The sequence below is a fragment of the Acanthopagrus latus genome, chromosome 11, assembly GCF_904848185.1.
Source record: "Acanthopagrus latus isolate v.2019 chromosome 11, fAcaLat1.1, whole genome shotgun sequence".
NCBI classification, from domain to species: Eukaryota; Metazoa; Chordata; class Actinopteri; order Spariformes; family Sparidae; genus Acanthopagrus; species Acanthopagrus latus.
In genome coordinates this window covers 15,668,218-15,692,176 of record NC_051049.1, presented here as the reverse complement: position 1 = coordinate 15,692,176, position 23,959 = coordinate 15,668,218, and the positions used below count along the sequence as shown (strand labels likewise).

The window sequence follows — 23,959 nt, the reverse complement described above, 5'->3', positions numbered from 1 at the left end:
AACCTGAAAGTTCACGTGTGACTTTTTCCTCAGGAAAAATAAAGACACAAAAGCATAGAATATATAACAACAGTTTATTTTAAAAGATTACTTTCATATTGTACGTTTCAAAGGTGCTAATGCTTTCCTTGTGATTATACAGGGAGAGTAATATGCATTATAGTAGGTGTTTCAATAAATTAATTACTGGATATAAAGTATATAATTTCTAAGTTCATTCGTCAAAATATCTTTTTATTCATACATGACTGATGCATCAACAAATAAAGCAAAACAAATTCCCTTTGGAAATACACGTTGGATTAAAGGAGTGAGGAAAGAAATGTGCACTGCATGTACTGATAACCTTCATGAACCCCAACAAGTCATGCTGTTAATAACGTTTTATAAACGGTTTGAGAACTTTAGATTATAAACACACACATATTAATTGTTATTACCAGATGACGGGCTGACGAGATGTGACATGCCTATAAACTAAAAGTGCGAATGATGCGAAAGTATATTGTTCAGCAGGTGACTGTTCGAGCCTTTCATGTGGAGTTTCAGTCAGAACCATCAGACCTGCAGCATCACTGCTGCTCGCTACAGCAGCCTGGAGGCTCATCCACTCATAATAATAGACAACTTTTATTAATTAATTGCTCTGGAATTGGACAAATCATCCATCTGGGTCCAGGTTGCATTAATGTCATAGTCTTTATTGTTAGAAATCTTGACAAATATGATAATAAATATCACCCTCACTAGTTTTCCATCGAACTTTGATACATTGGAGTGTATGATTGGAACATGTATTAAACTGCATCCTCTGAAATTCAATTTAACTTTTCAGTTTAACTGAAATTAATGATTAGATGCATAAACACCAACGAAATATATCGATATAGCTATGAAACACACTGTTTAAGGGTAATATTCAAGTATCTTTTAAGCAATTTAAGGTACCAAAACCAACATTACCCATACCTTTTTCAATGATCATATTCAGATTAATTTATTTTCCAGTATTGAAAATATAATGGTTAATATCAAGCATTTTCCAAGTTTTCAAGTCTTTGAACAAACCCTGACCACTGGAAAAAAGATCAATATATATTCTGAAAATCGCTTTTGGATTATTTCACACGGTATTTCATGGTTCTACGTACTGTATGTCTGTGTTTATTCATTATTCATTATGATTATTTCTGGATTCCTTTTCTATTTAGGCAAATGTTGACATCTTAGTTTGCCATATAGAGTTCTGAGCAAAGCTGTGTGAAATTGGAACTTAACATGTTAATATCATTGAATTACCTGGTATCAGTTTTAGCCTTAGACATTAAACTCCACATCTGTTAACACATGTGACCAGAGCTAATGAAGATGGAATGCTTTACAGTAAATAACATTAAATAACCAGTTTATTGTAGCTTTACATATGCGTGATTAACAATTTATCGATATGACGCTGAACATGATCAACACTGCAAAGCAGTCCTCAAAGATGGCTTTATAGGCCGGGGTTACTGAAAGGGTTACCAGTACATTTTGTAGTAAACCATAATTACAAAATTTCTACACCATTTATCTATAATTAGTCAGTTGTAGCAGTGTGTAAGCTCAAGTATCTCATTTCTCTGCTCGAGCTCTGCGCACTCGCTAGTTCTATGCAAGAAAAAGCGTCTTGTGTAGAATATATACTGAGTATGTACACCACTTGTTGTCAAGGTTACAGATTTTAAAAGTGCATTGTAGAAATATTGCAAGGAAACTTCATGATATATTTCAGTTTTTTTTCCTTTCTTTCATGTTTATACATTAGTGGGAAAGAAAGAAAGCACTTCCATGTATTTCATGCATACAAATGAAAATAGCATTAAAAAAAAAAACAAAAAAAGAAATGTGGAGGATCTAGCATGCGATCAACCTCGATCTGTTCCTCAGGAGCATGCGTTACGCTAGGTCAGTTCACCTGAGAGGGTTCAGTAGTAGGTAGGCTCTACAAAAACAAAAAAACTCACCAGGCATCCTATGTCAATGCGCTGCAGAACGATGTACATTTAGTAACATTTAGATTTTTAAGCCAGCAAATTTAAGGTCTCTTTAAAAAAATAAGTTTTTTCATTTTTAACACAACTACAGTATCTTGAAATGCAAAAAGCGAAGGCCTAGAACCTCGTAAGAAAACTAGAGTTGATCTGGAAATCACAATTTAACAGACATCATGGTTTGAGTTTCTACAGTGTACTGTTGACACAAAAGACAGCCGGGAGGACCAGGGACAGAGTCTGTGTTCACGTTTAAAAATGGAGGGATACTGGCCTGAAGAATGACTCCTGTGTGTCTCTCATTGACACCTCGGGGAACTATTAAAAGAAAACCAAACAAACTGGGTGTATGGAAAGAAATGTGATGGAAGCTTGTCTCAGATGTGCTGAGACTGATACAAATGAAATGCCCAGATGTGTCTCTAGCCATACGCCAGTCTGTTAGTGACAGAGATAGATAGAAATACTTGGCTGAAACAGATGTAGCTGTCACTACACTGTGAGGCTCAACTGAGACTCAATGGTTGCTCTCAATGACAATGCTAACAGGCTTGTGTTTAGCATACATGTTAACTGCTGTTACCATCTTAGTTCAGGGTGTGAGCTAGCTAACATTGCTAAGCAGCCCAGGACACAAAGTATTGCTGAGACTGATGAAACTGTGAATAACTTCACATGTATGCAGTTGAACATTTTATTTTGGACCTGATGTGGCACGAGATGAAATGTCAGGGGATGGTTACAGCAGTGTCGGGGCTATCGGATCACTGTAATCTCATTACATTTGTCTGTAATGCAGTAGTAACACTTCACTGATCTCAAATCCAGTAATCACATGACAGTTTTAAATCAAACAACAGTGTCACTTTTGTTCTGCTGATTGGCTTGTGAGATTCTTAACGGGCAATTACGTGACAACGCATCTCAGCAATCTTTGTGGAGTAAGGCCTACGTAACTTAAGGAGAAGAAGTAGTATAACAAAGTCCTTTCCACAGGGAGTAAGTCAGTTGTATTATTCACTGCTGTAACAAGTAATGCGCAATACTTACTTATTACTTATACTGAGTAACAACTCAAACACTGCTCTCCAGTATTTCATGTATATTTTATCCTGAGCCCACCTCAGGATACCAGCATTTCATGGCAATCCATCTAACTGTTGGATGTTGAAATCACTGTAAAACAAAACAGTCAAGCACTTGGTGTCAGAGGATCATGAACGATTGATCATCTGGGGACCACGAATGTCCAAAGTAGAGGACCTGATGAACAACATGTCCGTCTGTAAAACTGTGATGCTAGCATGGCTGAAAATAACGGCTTTAGTAATTCAGTGATAATGAAATATGCAGCAGGAGGATAACAGATAAGCTATCGGATATCATCCACATTATTTTAGTTAAGTATCATAATATAATCTCTCAGAGGGCTAATAAATGTGTGCATCCATCTCTGCATTGGCCTCATTGCTGCTGTCATTGTGCAGTCCGCTGTCAGCCGCCCGCTGCTGCAGATTGTCAGTGGCACGCACATATGTGCTGTGTCTCACCGGGTTCCTCTGCTTCCTTGATCTATTAAACATCACCCTCGGCCACAGAGACTGTGCCAACAATTTGGAAGAAATCTAACTGTGGTAGCTACTCATCTGTTTCAGCCTGAAATATCATCTTACCCGCTATGTTTAAAGCACCGGTGGATAACATATGAATGTAACTGGTTCAACAACTGTTTTGTGGTTGTGCAGGTGCTATTTGTTAGAAAAGTACATTTTTGGAATCCCAGTCCCAACCCGTCAAAAAGTAACGGCATGGGATGGAGGCCGACCCGTCCTCCAATCCCAAAGCCTAAGATTTAGATGAAAAAAAAAGACTTTTCTTCTCAAAGTGCATCTGAGGTGAGTTTGAAAGTGGACAAATGCAGCGGACCAGTGAAATAAAACATGTATCTGATAGCGAAGCTTGATGTATGACGGTGACTTCGGTGAGGTCAAAGACACATCGCTCCACCACAGGGTTATAAAACATGAAGGCTGCACTTTAGGTGGATGCTGTGTGTGTGTGTGTATATGTGTGTGTGTGTGTGTGTGTGTGTGTGTGTGTGTGTGTGTGTGTGTGTGTGTGTGTGTATTTTTCAGAGTCACTGACTGACCAGAACACTTGTTTTTGTTCTCCACCAGTGTCCTAATGAAACACTCCTTCTTATTCAGACCATGACATCAAAGCTGTACAGTTTGGAAGATGAATGGCTCTCTTACTGGTCTCTGCTCCGCACTGATAGCATTCTTTCAAAGCACAGAATCACCACTTCCTTTCGGGTCCGCTGAGGCAGACGGGGACAAACTGACAAACTCAGAATGGCAACATAAAACATGACCTTTTGCATAGGATCTGAGCAGAAAAAAAAAAAACCCACTTTCTACAGCACAGCCAGACTGTCGACACGCCTGTTAGACACCGAGGTGCTGAGCCATACAGTCCTGCAGATTATCTATCATTTACTGCGTCACACAGTGAGGAACATGGCGTCCACTTCACAGAGTGACTTTCAAAATAGCAACACCGACACAAGAGAAGCTGCTTCGGTGGTGAATTAACTGCAATAACCGACTCCTTAAAAATCATGTGCTTTGTGGACGCGTGACAGCTTAATGGGGTGTCTCATCAGGATGCGAATTGAAGTTTGCAGATGGCAGAACCCCAGCTCACAGAAATACTTAAATCATGCATAATGGCCGAGGCAAACTGTTTTAATGAAATGTTTGAGCTTGGTTGCCTGTGGAGGTGCCGCAGAGATACAAATGACTGCACCAGGAAAGGACATCCGAGCTCTCTCAGGTCTTGGGCATGCAGCTCTTCAATCTGCAATGTTTTTTATACTGTGTTGAAATTAACACAGGCAGCGAGAAGATGCAGCGGCGGACTCAGGATGTTTGAGGGGCAGGGGCACAAAAACGCTCCGCACATCAAATGTGAGGGCTAATAAAGTCGTCCCCCTGGAGCTTTAAATAAGAAAGCTTGTTTTTAAGACCTGTCATAACTTGAGTCACGTGAGAAAGTTTCACACTCATGCAGTTTTTACAAACCAGTGTTTCTGCCCAGCTTTTGTTTGTATTTCACCAACCAGTCAGCGTAAAGGGAAGCAGAGAGAAGCTCGGAGCCACGAACAAATAACAAAAATGAACCCAACAGGAACAAAAATTAATGGCTCAGAAAGCTTTCAAGTTCAGAAGACAGCAGTCGTTCAAAGAAATCAAAACCAGTCTGAAATGGCTTAGTGTTTTCGTGTTGCCATAAAAATAGTGTAAATAAATATTGTTGTTCGCATGCATTGGAGTAAGGCTTTACAACCTGGCTTGCACATTCCACTTGGGTTGAGGAAGTTATCTGTTCGTCTGAAGTGCAAAAAGGGAAAACTTCTTAAAGTATGTTAATTTTAAACGAGGATCCATTTATGAAAATGCTTATTCATGCAGTATCATTATTCTCCGTTCAAAGAGGATGAAAACAAGCCAGGAACAGAATTTGGAGTTCCAGGTCATATGGCGCAGTCTTTATCGTTCGCTCACTAAATCCATCCTTGAGGAGGGTGAGACAGTCTCGAGTCTTTGAAAGTAATTGGATAACGAAACCTTTTTTTTTTCTCCTCAAGACCTCGTCTTTTCTCTGAGAACGGCATGTGAGAGGGTTCCTCTGTGAGTTTCTCAAACTGTCTGTCGGCCTGTCTCTCCTGGCTTAGCTCTGTTCCACTGGATGAGTCAGTTTTTAATTGATGTGTTCTCTAAGGCATTGCTCGTACAATCTTTGCCCGTCCTTGTGCTCTTCAGGGAAATCACAAATTGCAGTGCAAATCCATCACAAAGCCGTCACTTCAAGCACTTGCAAGAACCTGTCCTCAGAACTGCTCCAAGGTACTTGGTGCAAAAAAAAAAAACAAAAAACAACTTTGACGACTGTAGTCAATTTTGACGTGCATAAAAACCACACTGTTGTCTCAAACATCAGATGTGGTTTCATCCATTCTGACGTGTGCACTTTGGGCTTTTGGCTGTTGGGTAGAAATCGAAGAGTATAAGTGGAGGGGAGAGATGCTACTGTCTCTACCTCCCATTCCTTAAATGTCTAGGTTGAAGGCCCGCATGAGAAGATCCAGATCACCAATATTTGCAGCCTGGAAGAGTTCGGGCTGGTCCAACATGGATAAAGCTATCCTCAGAGCCGCCCAGATGTTTCCAGACATCACCTGGTGCGACTGCTGGCGACTCCGGCTTTTCCTCTGAAGGCTCAGGGCTGTCAGGAAGTTACTGGCCGCCTCTCTGTGGAAAGAAAAACAATAGACAGGAATAGATACCAGTTTGGCTTACGGAAACTTGCATGAGTTGATCCAGCTCAAGCCTAACACACCCATGGCACACCCAAACTGATTTTACTCATTTGGACTGATTAGGCATCCTCGGTGTAAACCCACCATGACGTCAGCTGTAGGTTTAAGCTACCATTCTGAAGCCTCGAGTTTGGCTTCATGGCTATCGCCATCTTGGTTTCTTGGAGCCAGAAATGACCATACAGCTGAGGAGGATGCTGATTGGATGTGACTGACACAACCACGGCCTGCACCATAGTTTACAAAATGAAGAACATCCTGTATTAAAGCCTCAAAGCTAGTGATTAAGACCATAAAGTTATTAATAAGGCAAAAGACAGAAGCATTGCCATTTTCTCATAAGCTTACATACAATCTGACCTGTTTTTGAATCCAGTGAAGTCGCCCCTGCCTGACCATTAAAACTAATGCAGATTTAGGTTTTTGCACTGGCTTCACCTTTAAGAATTAAAAAAGAAATTAAATTAATTTAAATGGACACCCTGCATTCACACATGGTCAGGTAAGCCTGTGAGTGAAGAGAGCGCCAGAATGATGGGAAGTTCCAAATCAATTGACTACATGTGACTCTTTAGCTGCACTGCACAATCTTCTCCCAACAAACGTCCTTTGCAGTTACATAACAGTGAGGGAAAAGAGGCTTTGCCTCTCGATATGTTGGAAACGGAGAGATAAGATTTGTCTCAGCTTTGAGATTTAAGTTAAGATGGGGCAAGCAGTTTGGACATTCTCTGTCAAATCAATTAAAATTCTGCATCAGGTAAGTGTGGAAACTTTGTCTCCCCCACCCAGGTCACGCACCTGTGTGCCCCCAGGTTTATACAGCTGATGCCCAGGTTGTAGCGGGACCTGATAAAGCCTGGCTGCAGCTCCAGGGCTCGCGTGTAAGCCTCCACTGCCTCCTCACTCCGGTCCCCATTCGCCAGCGTGGCCCCCAGGCGGTTCCACAACAAGTAGTCCTGGATGAACAGTCGGTTGGTTGAGGGATGAGCATTGTCAGAGGGCGAAAGTGAAAGATTTGTTATTGCCAAAGTTCGCGGTGATGTGGCTAGCATATATATTACAGGATGTAGTTAATTAGTAAAAGAGTTTCTTTTTAGCTTGAATTAAAAGCTCATCAGTGGCATCTCCTCAGCTATCTTTTTGTCTTAAATGCCTTCCAGCCGATCACGTAGCTGACAGTCTCTTTAATAGAAAAGTGCAAGTGAAATAGAGCTGAATAATCTGGGCTGCTGCACAACACGCAGCCTCGTATCAGCAGTGACAGCATGACAATGCAGTGTTGGAGCTAGAATCCACTGTGTTTTTTTTCCCCTCGGTGCACAACTAACAAGTAAGAGTTTGGAGCCTTACAAAGCTCCCTGCAACGAAGTAACCTAACAAGGGTAATTTAAGGAGAGTAGGGTTACATCACTCAGGACGTCCTTGCCGTTGTTTCCCACCTGCAGGTAGACAGGCACATACAGAGGTCATGGTCTGCTACAGTATAGAGGTCCTTCATCTTTGGCTAAGCCTGGCAGCGGGATATAATTATCTCCCTTTGTGTTCAGAGCTATTTTTCCGGCAGGGGAGCAGATATTACCAAGTCAAATGTGGGAGGTTGGATTTAACAGTGAGTAATATTCTCGCCGGCCTGGGACGGCGCTCGGAGGACAGCGACTGATTTGCATGAAGGAGATGCAGAGATGGAGAAAAAAAGTTTGAGCTCGAAATCGTTTGTGTGTGTGTTTATTTTTGTTTGTTGTGTAAATGTGTGGATCCAGTGCATGAAATGTGCGTCAGAGGCTGATTTTAGTTTTCTGCGTCAATGTGAGCCTGCTCTACTCTTGCGCTGGATCATGTGTGAGAGTGTGTGCCAGTCAGGAGTTCAGGAGGCCAGACTTGGCAGCTCCTTTGCTTCACATATTGCTGTGACAGTTTGGTGTGCTTCAACCCATCCGTTTGCACGAGCTCTCCCTCGATAATTGCGGCTCCGTGTCTCTGAGGAAGTGTACAAGCTCGAGGGCTTCGCGTCTGCTGTATGTGTTTGCATGAGAACACATGGTGTGCGACGGAACATGGTTTTGAAGTTTGCACTGTAGTGTTGTGTGTTTTTAGCAGATGCATTCAATGAGTTTTCTTATTTTGCCCTCACTGAGAGTCCTGGATTTAACAAAAACCTACAGTTTGTTCGATATAAGCATTCATTTCACTGTATGGCACTCTTACTGCACCCCCTTCAGCCTTTTGGGTCGTCTCACGGAGAACACCTTGTGGATAGATCTTAAAATTTGGCACAAAAGTCTTCTTGGAATCAGAGCTGAGCAGACTAGATTTTGGTGCTCAAAGGTCAAAAGGTCACTGTGACCCCACAGTGCATCCATCCCTGCTGGTCTTAGTTTACATTTAGGTTTTGATCATGATTAAAGCGACTTACACTAATTCATACACACATTCATACACTGATGGCGGTGACTGCCATGCAAGGTGCCGACCAGCACACCAGGAGCAGTTTCAAAATGGATCAGGAGCAATTCGGGGTTCAGTATCTTGCCCAAGGACACTTTGACATGCAGACCAGGGGAATCAAACCAGCGACCTTCCAATAACAAGATGCTGGCTCTACCCCTGAGCCACAGCCACCCCCAATTTGGCATGGGGATTAAGTGTGTGTGTGTGTGTGTGCATGTGTGTGTGTGTTTGCGCGAAGATGTGTTTATTCCAACATATGAAAAAAAGGCTGGTGTGACAGTGGGAGTGGCCTATAACGAAAAGGCACACAAAAGATTCATGTAACATGCCCAAAGTTTGTGTATACACACACACACACACACACACACACACCATTTTGCCATGCCCTCTTTCATGAACAACTCATGAACCAGTTGTCTTTGTTGTCTTGCAGCTTTCGTGAATTAACGCTTCTTTATTTTTTGCCTGTATATGTGTTTGTAATGTTATGTATCACACAATAATAGTAATGTGTCAGAATATTGTATGCCGTTGTGCCATGAGGACAAAACCTGAAAACCTGAACAAATTATGTAAATCTCGCTTTCGATTTGACCAGTGGAGATTATTTGTGCCTGCGGAGCATCTCTGCTTCTGACAAGCGTTGGTATGACTACAGCTCTGATCTGTCTAATCTGTAGTTTTCGATTTGTGTGTTTGCGTGTGTGTGTGTGTCTGCGTTCGTTTCGTACCTCGGGCCGCACTGACAGAGCTGTATTGAAGGTCTCCACAGCTTTGTTGAACTCTCCACTGAGGTTGTAAAGCACCCCGAGGCCCGTCTGCAGATCCGGGTCGATGCTGTCAGAGTTGTTCTGAACTGCATCCAAGAAGAGCTCCTTGACCTCGGGTTGTAGGGAGCTGTGGAGACACACAGACACACACACGCACACGCACACAGACACACACACACACCGGATTAGTGTGATTTAAGGCTGCTGAATGAGCGCTCTTAAGATTGCAGAGCTGTGATGTGCACTATACTGCACGTTAACTTTATTCACAGTGGGAAGAGAGAGAGAGAGAGAGAGTGACAGGAGGAAAGAGGAGAGATGAAGTATATCTGAGTCAAAGTATAAGTAAATGTCCCAGTTTAAATAAATATAAAATTAATATTTAATTAAATGTTTGCCGTTTTATATGAGCTGCTAGAGCAGTGGTTCTCAGAATTATTTTTCGGGGTGGATTTTGAGTTGTTACTGGATGGAAAACAGCAGAGAGAGATGAGGAGCAGCATGGGTCCTGCACACCGTCTGCGCTTCAACCCAAAGGCTTCTTGGGCATATAAAATTGCCCCTATTCAGAAACTGTGCCTTTAAAGGACCCCTAAGTTCTTCGATTAAATGATAATGTCACAACAATACACCGCCCTCAGTCATGTGGCAGAGCTGATTAGAGACCCTGCTGGGCGATGCCCTCTCAGGCCTGTGAGAGCTGACCTGTCAGAGCAGACCGAGCTCTCGGGCTATGAAGACAGAGGTGCTGCAGCAGTATGAGAAAAACAATGTGTTCTTTTATCTAGAAGTTTTCTTAATGACATTTTCTAGTTAAAAATGAATAAAAGCATAAACCTGAAATTGAACAGAAAGATTGCTAAAAACTGAAAAGTCATTTTATAGTTTCTCTCCGGTGTTCCTGTTTGTACTTTCAGTCGTCCCCCCTTGATTACTGATTTTGTTGAGCCGTATTTGAGCTGTGTAACAATCTATCCTCATACGCTGGGATAGTTTTCATAAAAACAGGTCTTACTGACCAAATGTGAACATTTACTGTACTATTTTACCAGTAGGTCAGTTTGTTGGGGAATAGTGAATGTTAATAACCTTCCTCCTTGTTCTCTCTTCCTTCCTTGTTTATCGCTCAGACTCATCCATCTTACGTTCCACTAGAAACTTTGATGTCCCCTGTCATTCACAATCCCTTCTGTAATGGCTGTACGTCCGTCCAGATGGACTAGGCCCACGGCTTGAGAACCTACGCGCTTAAGTGAAAAATCTAATAAGTGTCGGCTAGACAGCTATTCTGCTTCACTGGTCATTTGTTTCTTAGCTTTTGGTTAAAGACAAGGATGAAATGAGAGCGAGGGAGGGTAAAGAAAAGTTAGAAGAGAAAGGGGGAGGAAGGAGGCTGGGTGTAATGACAGGGTGATGGAGTAAGCAGCAGACATGAAAAGGATGATGCTGTGTGGATTAGAGCGGAGGCTGCGGTGATTGTGAAGTACCTGTATCTCTTCACACTGACTCGCCGATTAATGATTTGATTAAGTGCTGCTTCACCCGGGGAGCAGAATTAGGCCTTTTCCAATCTGATACACCTAACAACCTAATTTTTCAGGCTTAAGATAATTTAGACGGCTGGCTTCTGCATCAGGAACAGTGGTTTGACAAGCTGGATACACACAGCTCCATGTATGCCGTCTCGCCAGCGAACATATACTAATATCAGCTGCGGTCGATAGATCTTAAAAAAACAAGTTCTTGCTCAGAGTTACAGCAGTTTAAGTAAAACAAACGAGAGCCTGAAAACGGCCGGCAACGATCTTGTTGTCGAGTGTGCATCCTGCAGCACATGATATATTATATCTTTGTCAGTTAGTCAATGAGCTGCTAGATAAAGCAAGGAAGTTCAGTTGCAGCATTTTCACGTCAGTTTGAAACTTTTAAAACGTATTCAACTTAGTACGACTGCATACGTGAAGAAAATAGTATAAAGCCTTTTTTTTGCTACAGGGAAATTTGGTGGACAAAAGCTGGCTTATCCAGCCAATTACACAACTGACGAATCATCAAACTAATGATTTTCTGATGAGAAAATCAGACAATTCAGTCTTGCTCACTGATTTATAACAATAGAGCTGAAACAATTAGTTAATCAATTGATTAGTCAATTGCCAGAAGATAATTGGCAACTATTTTGACATCGATTAATTGCCTCAGTCTTTGCTTGCTACTTTTCCGATGTGATGATTATCTGCTTCTCTTTTTTATAACTTTGTTAAATGAGTATCTTTGGGTCTCACTACGCCTCTGACAATACATGAGCCTGAGCAAAGTTTTTGCCAAGTGAATTTCTTAAAAATGGCTAAATGCCCTCTGTTTTCATCAGTTCTGACACTGAACTGTTCGTCTGTTCGGTCTGAATACTCCACCTTTCATGTCTGCCCATGTTAGGAGCCTGAGACATCCTACGTTGGGAGTTTGGGGATCCCATCAGGTGCGTCTTGCCCTTCAGCAGGTGCTTGTACTTTGGATTGTGTCGCAGCCAGCGGAGCAGGGCCTCGCAGGCCTCGTTGCGCATACCGGTGTTGGTCAGGCTCACTGCCAGAGCCATGAGGGCTGGGAGGTTGTTAGGGTGGAGCTCCAAACACCTGGATGGACACAGGACCCGGGCATGGGAGAGAAGAGATGGTGTAAGTGTGCACTTCAAAGGGAAATCTAGATTTGACAGGCATTAATTGGGACAGGCCAAAGTGAGGGAACATCAGGCGGAGGCTAATGATTTCTGGGTCAGGATGGAGGAGCTACACCTCTCCTGCTCTGCCTTTGCTGCGGAGGAGCATGTTTGCATGCTGCCCTCAGTGGCAGGGTTAGATGATTTGCATTTAGGAAAATAAAATGCCCTTGGTGAATTTTTCCAGAGCGAGAGATGGAAAGTGTGTTTGTCCCGCATGCTCACGTTACATCACTGGTTATATCATTGGGAGCGCTGCCACTAAGATTTACACTAACCTTGGCAATTGAAAAGGGGAGAAGAGCAGCATTGTGTTGGATGAACAACTTAGATTAGTTAAGAGACTGGAGGAGAGCCCAAAACAAGCTTTAGCTTTCATCAAGATAATTTTCAAGCCAGATTTGCTACAGTTGATGTGCCAGCTTCCTTAAAACCCTCCTAATCTCAGTCAAACCAAATTATTTCAGTCCCCCACTTCAATGTGCTTAAGGTGAAGATTATATAGACTTTGGTCCACACACTTACAAGGCTGGGTTCTCTGCATGAGACATTTAGCCGCCCATATGTGCGTGGTGTAAACATGAAAGAAAGTCCAGCGCGACCAAAACAAAATATATTTTCCAGGGACTGTCCCAAATTTGATCGATATGTTGGCCACAGAATTGAGGTTAAAATCATAGTATTACACTGTCATCATCATCATCATCATCATCATCATCATCATCATCATCAGTTACAAAAAACCTTAAAAGTGCAATATCTACGAATTTTGGTTGAAAACATTTGAAACATCAATGAAATCATCAACAGAATGTGAAGGAAGAACAGTTTTAGCGTAATGATGTCTACATATTCTCCAGTGCTAGCAGTGACACCAATGCTTCGTCAGTGCTACAGACTCCCAGTCTGGACTGCTAGCTGCCTGGCTAACTCAGCTAACTAGCAAATGGCTGCTACATTTGGCAGCATGTAGCAGTTACTGTGGCTACAATTTGTTCTGAGTATAATTACAGGTTGCAGGTTTTAAGTAAAAGTAAGCATGATAAGCAATTGCACATGGTATGATAACAGTACATTTTAATATTGTGGAATACAGTGAAACAGTACAGAATTGAGCTTGGTTACCTATTAATTGACAACAAAAAATGCCCACAGTTCAGTTGCATTTATGCCTTGCAGCACTGCAGGAAATGGGTAATAAGTGAAAATGAAGTCAAAATGTTTCTCTTTCAACATAATGAGTTCTTCTGCTCACATTCTGTGAGGCATTTTTCAATGAACTGCTAAAGAAACCCAGAATAGAGCAGGACCACATGGTGCTCGCCAACTGAAGTGTTGCCAGTGTAGCAACAACAGGACTAATGCCAGGTAAACATCTAATCTCACTTCATGCCCAAACACACCCCTCACAGATGGAGCTATTACATAATAAACAAACTAAAGTGTCCGGCTCGCAAACGACATGAGATCTGAATGGTGTGTGTGAGGCTACGCACAACTCTGCTGGATTAAGTGAGATTCTGGCAGGAGCTGAAAAATTAATTCTTCACATCCTTTGTAATCCCATTTAGGCCAAAGCTGAAATTTAAAGTTTTCATTTTATTTCACAGAATGGAAATATCGTTTATGTGGCACGAGAAAAAGAAAGGTCGCTTTTTTCCTTTTCTACCTGAATGGCTGTCTCTTGTGTTCTCAGTTGACTTGTCAGTGTTCACACTTCCAGATAGGTGCGATTTCTGGCTTCACTGGTGTTGTGAATGAAATTGGGCCACCTCCCATTGAGGACTGCGTTCACATCCCGGCTCTGTGCAATCACCACATGTTGGGTGTCTCTATTTTAAGGATAAAAATCGCAGGTTGCTTCTTTCCAGTCACTGGTTGGAAAATTGAAATGGTGATGCAGCTTTCTTTGGGACTATGAATATAACAAATCTTTACATCACAATATAATTTGTCCTCTCGCCGAATAGGCTGCTGCCAGAAAAGTTCACTGAAACCTATCAGGCAAATTTCATACGCCGGGCTTCATCTTTTAACGTGACATTTCCACAGAGCCCCGATTGTGCAAACATATGGTGTCCCCGAGCAGTAACAGCTGTCATCTCTGCCGGGTCTGAGAGCCACTTCTGATTTTTAAACAGGAATCCGATGCAGTCGTTTCTCCTTACCTCTGGAGGGAGACAATCGCAGCCTGCTCGTTCTCATTTTCAGCCTGCGTGGTCCCCAACACTTGCCAAGCCTGCAGGGGAACAAAACACAGGTAACAGTAAACAGCAGGGTGGAAACCTGGACTCCATAGCTGGGATTCTCCAGGGGCTGAAACACAGTTGCAGCATCGTCACTGAGTGGGAGTTAGCGCAGAGCGGAAGATGCCAGCGTTTCAGATACATCCCTGCAGGAATCCATTTAAAACATTCAGAACTCCAACGGACGTAAAACCTTCACGAGGTCAAAAGGGGGCCACTTGCAATTATGATTCAAAATTGGCAGTGTTTAGCTTGGAGGGTTGTCCTTAGACACTCTCAGATACTTCATTAAATCATCCGAGCAGCAGGAGGACATTTATTATTCAATAAAGCTCTGATATGACTTCCTGACTTTATCTCTTTTTAACAGTGGCGAGATAATTCAGGTGAGGACTCCTCATTCATTTAGATCTGAAGGACTAGTTGATTGCTCAATCAGGGACTCTTTTGATGATAGGTTTATAGTTTGAGTCAGTCTCATACTGGAAATATTTGGTTTTGGACTGTTGGTCCGACAAAACAGACCAACAAAATGATTAATCAGCAGATATATTTATTGAAAATAAGCATTAGTTTATTGACCTGCACTGAATCTGACCAATCATGTTTTTGTAATGTCAGTAATTCTCATTCTTCAGATGTGGAGTAGTTTGTTGTGATGGTACAACTGCGTTCAGTTTTTCAAACTTGCAATGCGGTTGATCTGGGCGCCCCTGTTGGTCCACAGAAAGAAGACTAGAAAGTACCCTTGATCGGCACAAGGGGGCAGACAATGATGCCACCAACCTCAAATCCAGAGCGTGAGATTATGAGATTACTCCTCTGTATTTTGTGTCTGTAAGGGCACACTTAATAACCTGTTCTGAAGCTGATCTCTGCAGATGCTTTTTTTGTTCCACTCTTTGAAATGAGGGGCGAAATTATTTCTGAATGATTCGGAGGTCTTCACAGTGGGGCAATAAGCCACTAAGCGCCCTATGAGGAATTTTCGAATCGTATTAGTTCCATACACCGCGGGATAATCCCCTCCTCGGAATAACCGGCACATTTCTGTATATTCCAGGGGATTCAGAGAGCACTTTGTATGAAGGCTTTGCTCTTTCAGCCTGCAAAGAGGTCACTTCTTTTCAAATCGGGGAGTCCAAGAAGAAGAGAGGAAAAAAACCTGCGGAATGAGCTATTATTCAACTCACCGGGCAAATTGGAAGTGCTCATCAACAGTATGAACGAGTTGGGTTATTTCTCTCTACAGTAAACAACCCTTTTGACAAGAAAAATATATTCTGCTTGTGACAGGCAATCAGTGTCTAGCCTGTGGGTGCTGCCCACTGAATCTGCTGCACAAAAGCCTGTGGTCAGCGAGGTACTCTTCCTCCCTCGCTTCTCTCAACACGAGCTGGACTTACTGGTGATTTATTCAGCCTCAAGTTTGCGCTGAAACGCCAGCCACACCACTCAGGTTTCATTGGCCGTTTGTGCTGTGAATGTGCTTCCATCCCTTTTGGAAATACGTCCACAGAAGTAAACACAGGTGTCTCCACAGTTACCACGATAAAAAATTACAATGTGTGCGTCACCGTGTGTGTGTGTGTGTGTGTGTGTGGACGTGGACAAAATGAATTCACCTCTGAATCATGAGGATCCTGCAAGACTGCTGCTTCCAGCAAAAGCACAGCGTTTGGCAAGTCCCCCTCTCGAGACTTCTTTAGCCCCTCTTCAAATGCGTTAGGCAAGTCCTTATAGGGATTATCTGTGTGGAAGTAGTAACCCTGTCAGCGAAAAAAAAGAAAAAAAAAAAAAAAAAAAACAGAAAAAAGTAGGGACGGTGGCAAAGTCAGTTTTTTCTCTTTCATATTCAAATGCAAACCAAGGCAACTGTCCTGTGCAGTTGTATATTTAAGCAGAGCTCCAGCAGCAGGAATTGATCTTTCCTGCATCACATCAAACCTGAGCAGAGCTCCCTGGGCTTTGTCTGTTCTCTTTAAATGTTAAACTTTGCATTTTCAAAGTGTGATTACCCTGGTGTGTTGTTGACCGCTTCTGAGCGCCATGACTTTGAAACAGCTTTTTCTTTGAGAACTAGCTCTGCACTGGGATCAATCAGGAGGCCCACACGTCTGATTTCCTTATATAAGAAGGTCAGCTGGCCAGCAAATTATACTGCTCAGCCACATGTTCTGTCCTCTTCATAACATATGTGGTGATGCTTTACACACAGGAAAGAATATAGGCCATATTGCACCCTGTTATGTTTGTATTAACTTGTAGAATGCAAATCGGTCAACACACGTAAAATCAAAATGAACCAGTTTGTGAAAGTGATTTTAATACGACCGCAGCCTCAGCTTTCTGAATTTCTTTTCTTTTTTTCTTTGTTTCTCTGGAAGAGAATTCGATTAAAAAGATCACTATCAGCACTCAATCAAATGTAAATGTAGTGTCAAGCTTGAGCCTGTAGATGATTCATTTAGCTTAACAAAAAGAATGAACACAAGAGGGAAATATAGCTGGCAACGTCTCTCTCCTTTATAAGCTCCTTTATTAACCCATCTGTATGATTTAGCAGAAAATGCCAACTTTTATCTCCAGGTGATTATACGCCAAGTCAAACTTAATTATCAATATCATATTTCATTTCTGCCAATAAAAGCCCATCAATCCCACAAAGTGGACTTTTAAGACATTACATCTCACTTATTATCCCTTGTTTAATGACTTGATATCAGCGACTGGTATGAGTTATGGTGACCCTCTAGAGAGTCTACACCCAGCTGGCCACCAACATCTCTTCATGTTGACAATAGGTTGACTGTAGGTTGTGATGTTGCATGACCAAAATTCAATGTCAGGTCATATAATCTAACCAAAATTCAATATCTCAAGCTAACATCATTACATCAGCTGTGAGGTATGGTGACCAAAACCCAACATTTGCAAAAAGTTATAATATATCCACACTTAGTGAAACTGCAACATCATTAGATGTTGATGTTTGGTTGGTTTCAAGTCTTGGTGTTAAGTGACCAGAATTTCACATCCATGCAACGTTGGGAGTTGATCTCAAGCCGATGCTGACTATTGATGTCAACCCAATTTGCTTTTCCAACAAAAATGTTATGTCTGTCCAATGTTGACTGACAATGTATGTCTGACGTCTTGCAGATACTAAACTGACGTCTGCTGCCAGCTCAGTAATCTTTAATTCTATGATTTTATGTGTGGATAAACAAACCAGATATTGATGTCTAAATAGGTCAGTGTAGAGGTGTTAGTAGACGCATATTTAAATGTTGGTGATAGCCAGGCTAGCTGTTTTCCCCCTCTTCCAGTCATTATGTTAAGTTAAGTTAATCACTGGCGAAGGCTTTCTCTACAAGAAAGTGAAAAAGTGCATTTACTCAACTGTCAAACCTTTCCTTTGATTTGGAGGAAAAGGACACATGTGTGAGCTCTTAGACTGGTGGTGTGTGTGCTCTTTTCTACTGAAACCGAACTATGGGAGAAATAGGTGACTCAAGTGCATTTTTGTTGCATACATGCCTTATATTACCTTTTTCTCCAGACGTCGTGTATCTCATTTTACAGATTAACACTGGACAGACATGCGTTGTTTACTACAGAGGCGATCTTGACTGTATGTCTGTGTATCTCCTCATCAGCGCAATCAAATCAACTTCTGCACATGCTGATTGGGACATTTTAACGATATTGACCTTCTCATGTGGGGAGACACTCTGGGGAATCTGCGCCTGCTCATTTTCCGTCAGCCAGTTCCGTCGAGCGAGCTCTTCCCACTCCGCCTGCATCTTATCCCAGAACTCGGTATCTGACTGCAGACGTCAGAGAGAGAGAGAGAGAGAGAGAGAGAGAGAGAGAGAGAGAGAGAGAGAGAGAGAGAGAGAGAGAGAGAGAGAGAGAGAGAGAGAGAGAGAGAAAGGTAGAGGTACAGTAGGAGGAAGGGAGGGTGGAGAGATGAGGGAAGAGGAGAGGAGGGAGAGAGTGATTAATGCACAGTAGAACAACAGCTCTTGTAATTTCCCATCAACCTCCCGTTGGAAATGTCACGTCTGTCAGGCTCACTGGCTGGCTGTAATGTATGGACTTCACACCTCTGATGACTCACTACTATTGCAAGTCGAGCCAGAGTTTAAAGGAACTGTCCGTGTACTTCAAATGGAAACCAAGGCAACAGTCCTGTGCGAACCTTTGTCCATTGCTAAATTGATTCATGGGTCACTCAAAATGCTAATACTTAACACTAACACTTAACACTAACTAGAGCTAAAGTATTTTTTTTTTCTCATGACGTTAAAGATGTCAAATTTCAAGTATAATCAGTATCACTATTATCAAAGCCAAGTATGAAAAGGTTGGTCTTGAGCTATGCTGTCCCAACATAAAGGATTTACAGAACTGTTTGTAATACTAGCTGGGAAAAGGCCCCTATCTTCATATATGATCAGTCGAAAGATGCACTAAATGTTTACGTCAGACAAAACCTCTTCACCCTGCATTTGAAGTCACATTTGTGGTAAAACAAATGTCTGATTGTGGCTGCTAACCTCTCTATTAGTCCTGACATTTGAACTGTTATATGGTGACATTTCATTTTGCTGCAGAATTCGGTTAAACATGCCCATTCACCTCCTGGAATAGCTATCCAACAGAAAAACTAAAGCCCATAGAGTGAACGTGTTAGATATAAGTTTATTCTGGTCTCACACTTTCAACAATAAATGGCATGTTTTGAATGTATCTAAATCCAAATCCTTTAGCAAACAACCTTTGTTTTCTTTCCTTGCAATTTACATAACAACCTAATATGAAATCTTACTTTAATGAAATGTAACAACAGCCCCCCAGTGATGATCAAATAGCCAAAATTAACTGCTGCCACTTAAAAGTTTCAAGCGCTTGCAAAGAACCAACATTTATACTTGTTTTAAAAAAAGGTGCTTCATAAATAAAAAATGCTTGTGGTGAGATCAACAACATGGAGAAAAAGTCAGCAAGTCAGTCGAGATTCAGAAGAAAAGAAAATGGTTTTCACACGACTCCTACAATAAACTGCAGACAAAAAAAAAAGTTGGACGCTTCAGAAATCAACAGCGCATAAAAAGACTCAGCTGTGCAACTAACTGTCACAATCATAGTAATGTTTGGGTTGTGATTTGCCTCATTTCATAATCCAAGATAATAAATGTTCATCTGTACTTTGCCTCAAACCCAGCTCCAAATAGATTTGAGGCAGGGTTTTGTGCGTCATTTGATCAACTAATCAGGTTAGCTCGACAAAAGATGGAGGTCTGAAATGCAGATCAGACCAGATGAGTAGTTTGGAAATGATGCAGTCAGAAGGAAAAGCAGTGTGAAGAGGAACTTGAGGAAACATAACCATGAGTCACACTTACAATTTTTACACACAAGTTTGTGTTTATTATTATGGCACAGGGTGAGTGTTGAAGAAAACCTTGAAACTTTCATTTTCATATTCAATGCTGAAACTTCAGGCCAAGTTGCTTCCATGTAGATAGTCTCTATAAAGAAGTGAAAGGTTTGATGGTTATTCACCGATTTGTACTTGTTCACACTCACTGTGTTAAAAATGAAAATCATTGTATGGGTTGGTAAATTTGTTTCGCAGATGAGACGCCGCTTATCTTCTCACTCAATTCTACTGATTTTATCAGTGTTAATCATTGCATATTAAACCCACTATAACAATTTCTGCTGCGAAGGGTCTCTTTCAGAACAAAATAAAAGTCTGGTCTAGCTCTGGAGGGGAGAGTTGGGTGCAGAGCCTATAAACACTGACAGACGAGGAGAGCTCAGAGTTAACTTTCAAACTTATGGGATTTAAAAATGGATTTATCCTCGCTCCTGTTTATCACTACGACTGCAGCAGAGATTTGCAGAGGTGACCTCCATTCTGTGTTTTTTGAACAGAAATGTTGACTGCCGTCTGAAACTGGGAAATGTATGAAGGCCATTACAGAGGAGAGTGGAGAAGAAGAGAGAGAACTGGAGTCTCTGGTGAGTGCTGAGTTTAGTCAGTGACCTAACTGCAGACAGACAGATACACACACCTTCTGGGTGGCGTTGCTTGCTAGTTACGGCTAAGGTACAGAACTATAATCTTGTTTTTTGAGAAAAATAAAAACACTCCTGTGAGTAATGTGAGCAAACACAAATGATCCCGCGACCAAACCCAAACCTACTTTGCTCATGGTGTACAAACCGTTAAACAACAACATTTGCCAGATCTGACGTGATTCAGACGCCGAGGTCATTAGGTTAGGTAGGCTTGATTTATCCCTCAATGGGGAAATTAACTTGTAACAACAGCTCAAGGTGCAACATGGAGGAGGTTATGTTGTAAAGTTTTATTAACTTCCTTCCTCAGTCTCGCCAGGCAGTTATAGCCACAGGCAATCAAATGAAATGTGCTGTTACCTTGTGTAAACTTGTGTGATTTGTCTGGGTATAAAACATTTAGAATAATGTAAGAACCCATCTCAGCAAATCATGTCAGAATGGTCTAGTTGTTTTTAGACACTTTTGTGCTAAAATCTTGGCTATTAAGTCCTTAAGTGTAAATCTAAATATCAATTCTAATTTTTAAGTTTAGATGTTACTGTCGATGCTGTTGAGTAAACACATATTCACTCTGCCTCCAAAAACTGAAGAGTCTGATGAGACTCAAGCTGTAGTTTTTAACGAGCTGCTGAAACCCTGTCAGTCATAGTTTTCTGCATCGCAGTGGTGTTGCTAAAATTAGAAAACCGCATCATGAATTTTAGTGATAGAGAGAACATTATAAGTGCCTTTATCTCTTCTCACTTTGACCAGTGCAACAGTCTGTTTATCTGCCTTTGCCAAGAGGAGTTCAAACAGCTTCAGCATGTTCAAAAAGCTGCACCGACCACTTAGCAGGGCCGCGCAATCTCTCTCCTGTTTTACCTTCTCCTCACTGCACTTTAATAAAACTTGCGTTATTCATGCACTGGACACCGACACTGTAGTGCATGTGGGGTAATGTGTCCTTTAGTCATGCTAGTGTCGTAGCTCACACTGAAATATGTCAATGGTTATTTAATGGGATTCCATAAAGTTTTGTACATGAATTCATGTTCCCCAGAGGATAAATCCTGAACCCCTGACTTTTTCTTCACTGCCAGCAGCACGTTGACATTTTTTGGCTTTTAATGAAACATCTCATAACTATTGGATGGATTACCATAAAATGTGACACACACGTTCTTCATTTTCATTATGACACCCAGTTAATAACCAGCGCCGTACTCCACAACACTTTGTTGCCCATACTGATGGACTTTTTACTCTGGTGAGACTCTTTGCAGCCGTCTGAAGGCAGCACACATCCCTCTCATCTGCAGTCTCCAATTGGAGTGTAGGCTGAGAAGCCACAATTGTCACGGTTTACACAAATGCAGACATGCAGAAGGAGTCATATTGAAAAGAAAAAGAAAGCTTTAACGTGGAACAATGGCAACACAGGTGAGCAGGGGAAAGTGAAAACAAGACATCAAGACAAACCATGACAATTTGCATGGCGGACAGTCAAATTTCCCCAAACCCTTAATCGAGGTGTGCCAGGCAAACACCAAAATATGGGGCACAGGGCAGGTTTCACCTGACTACCTGACTAAAAACCATCACTGTGCTGCTGTCTTGATGCATAATAATGAACAAAAACTATAAAATACTGCTCGAAGGAAAGGTTATTATTATTTATCATTGTATTGACCTGTACAAACACTGCAGTGATGTTTAAAAATTTGCTTTGCGTTATCTTTAGATGGGAGTTTGAAGTCTTAGATGCACAGCTACATGACGTGTTGACAGACACCGCGCTTCTTTTTCTGTCCTCTTCATTTCTACCCATTGTGGTAAAAATGTGCGCACATCTCTCCGTGAGCTGTGCCTTTGCTCCAGCACACAGCAGCACTGCTACAGATGCAAGTTAACATCATGTTTATTTTTTTTTTATGTAAAACTCGTACCCATCCACAGTGGAGGTTTTCTCTCCAGCTGGCTGAGTCCATGATTCATGGCTGTCTTCCTGTCAGAGGCAGCGCAAACAGGGAGGAATAAAGCCAAACAGAGCAGAACTGCCTCATGTGACTTAGTGGGTCCTCTACAGCCAGAAACTCATCGGTACATGACAGCAACGTATATGGTAAGTGTGTGTATAGTGCCACTGTATAGGGTAGCATCTACTTTAAGAATTTGTGTGTCAAAGGCCTTCCCCATCTCCACATCACGGAGTCTTGTGATTGACATGGAGGCCACAGTGTGACCCTGATGGTGAGGGATGGCAGGTAACTGCATGCGGCTGACTCTCAGACAAATTGCTTGAAGGTGAGTCTCACAGAGCCAACAGAGGAAGTTGTCTATCAGAGCTCCAGAGGAGGAGGAAACGTATGGAGGGAGGTGGTGGTGGGGCTGGAAAAGCCACCTGTTTTCAGTGCATAGATTTAGAGTAAGCGTCACTGAAGCCTTAAACGTTCACATCGTACCTATTGATTAGATACATTATCGTGATGTCACGATGTGGTGTTATTTGGTTTAGATGGTACAGTTTTACTTACGTTTCATTTATTTACTTGCAAGCAATATTTGCCAATACCCACACACATGAATGTCATGAAAATGATTCCTGAGGAAGACATAATTGGCTTTTGATTATGCACTAGATCTCCTAATTACCCTCACCAAGGAGGTTATGTCTTTCAATCATGTTGATTTCTTGGTTGGTTTATCAGCAGGATTAGACAGAAAACTGCTGAGCAAATTTCCAGGAAACTTGGAGGTAGGAAGGGCCTTGGCCCAGAATAGACCCCATTAACTTTTGTTGCAGACAGATAAAGTGACGGATCCAGGAATTTTCTCTCTCTCTTTCGTTAACATTTTGGTTAATTTTTTGGGGAATACTTAGTGGATCTTGTTGAATAAAAATCAGGCATATTTAGGTAGCTGATATCTATGAGTGAGTACAAACGGGGGCTGTTGAGCCTTGGTGGAGATATGCGCTCTGTGGACATTCTATTGTAGGCAACAAATTGTTTACAGGCCACCCCACCTACATAAGAATATAAACAAAAATCATGAAACTCTAGGAAGGAAATGCCCAATGTCTGCCACTTTGACAATAAATAACCAACATTTGCCTCCTATAAGCCCCACAAAATGTCAAACTGAAGGTGTATAGGGGCTTGGATTTTAAATGGGTTCCCAAATAAACACAGTTTCCTCACTAGAAAGACGTGGGCAGCCAAAAAAAACCTTATAGGGCCTAGCCAGACCAGAGTTACAGGCTGGCAATCTAAGGGGAATGAGTC

General features: G+C 41.8%; 1 protein-coding gene across 2 annotated transcripts in view; it reads right to left on the bottom strand.

Annotated features, from left to right (window-relative positions):
• Positions 1–133: 133 nt before the first annotated feature.
• The window catches only part of pex5la (peroxisomal biogenesis factor 5-like a), a 116,159-nt gene continuing 92,333 nt past the window's right edge, over positions 134–23,959 (bottom strand). For both annotated transcript variants that reach the window (XM_037114268.1, XM_037114267.1), the window contains exons 9-15: positions 18,311–18,427; positions 16,223–16,366; positions 14,520–14,590; positions 12,050–12,268; positions 9,597–9,762; positions 7,216–7,373; positions 134–6,346 (exon numbers count right to left, since the gene is read on the bottom strand). In XM_037114268.1, the coding sequence (XP_036970163.1) occupies positions 6,145–6,346; positions 7,216–7,373; positions 9,597–9,762; positions 12,050–12,268; positions 14,520–14,590; positions 16,223–16,366; positions 18,311–18,427 (1,077 nt within the window). In that variant the 3' untranslated portion in view covers positions 134–6,144. The remainder of the gene's footprint in view (positions 6,347–7,215; positions 7,374–9,596; positions 9,763–12,049; positions 12,269–14,519; positions 14,591–16,222; positions 16,367–18,310; positions 18,428–23,959) is intronic.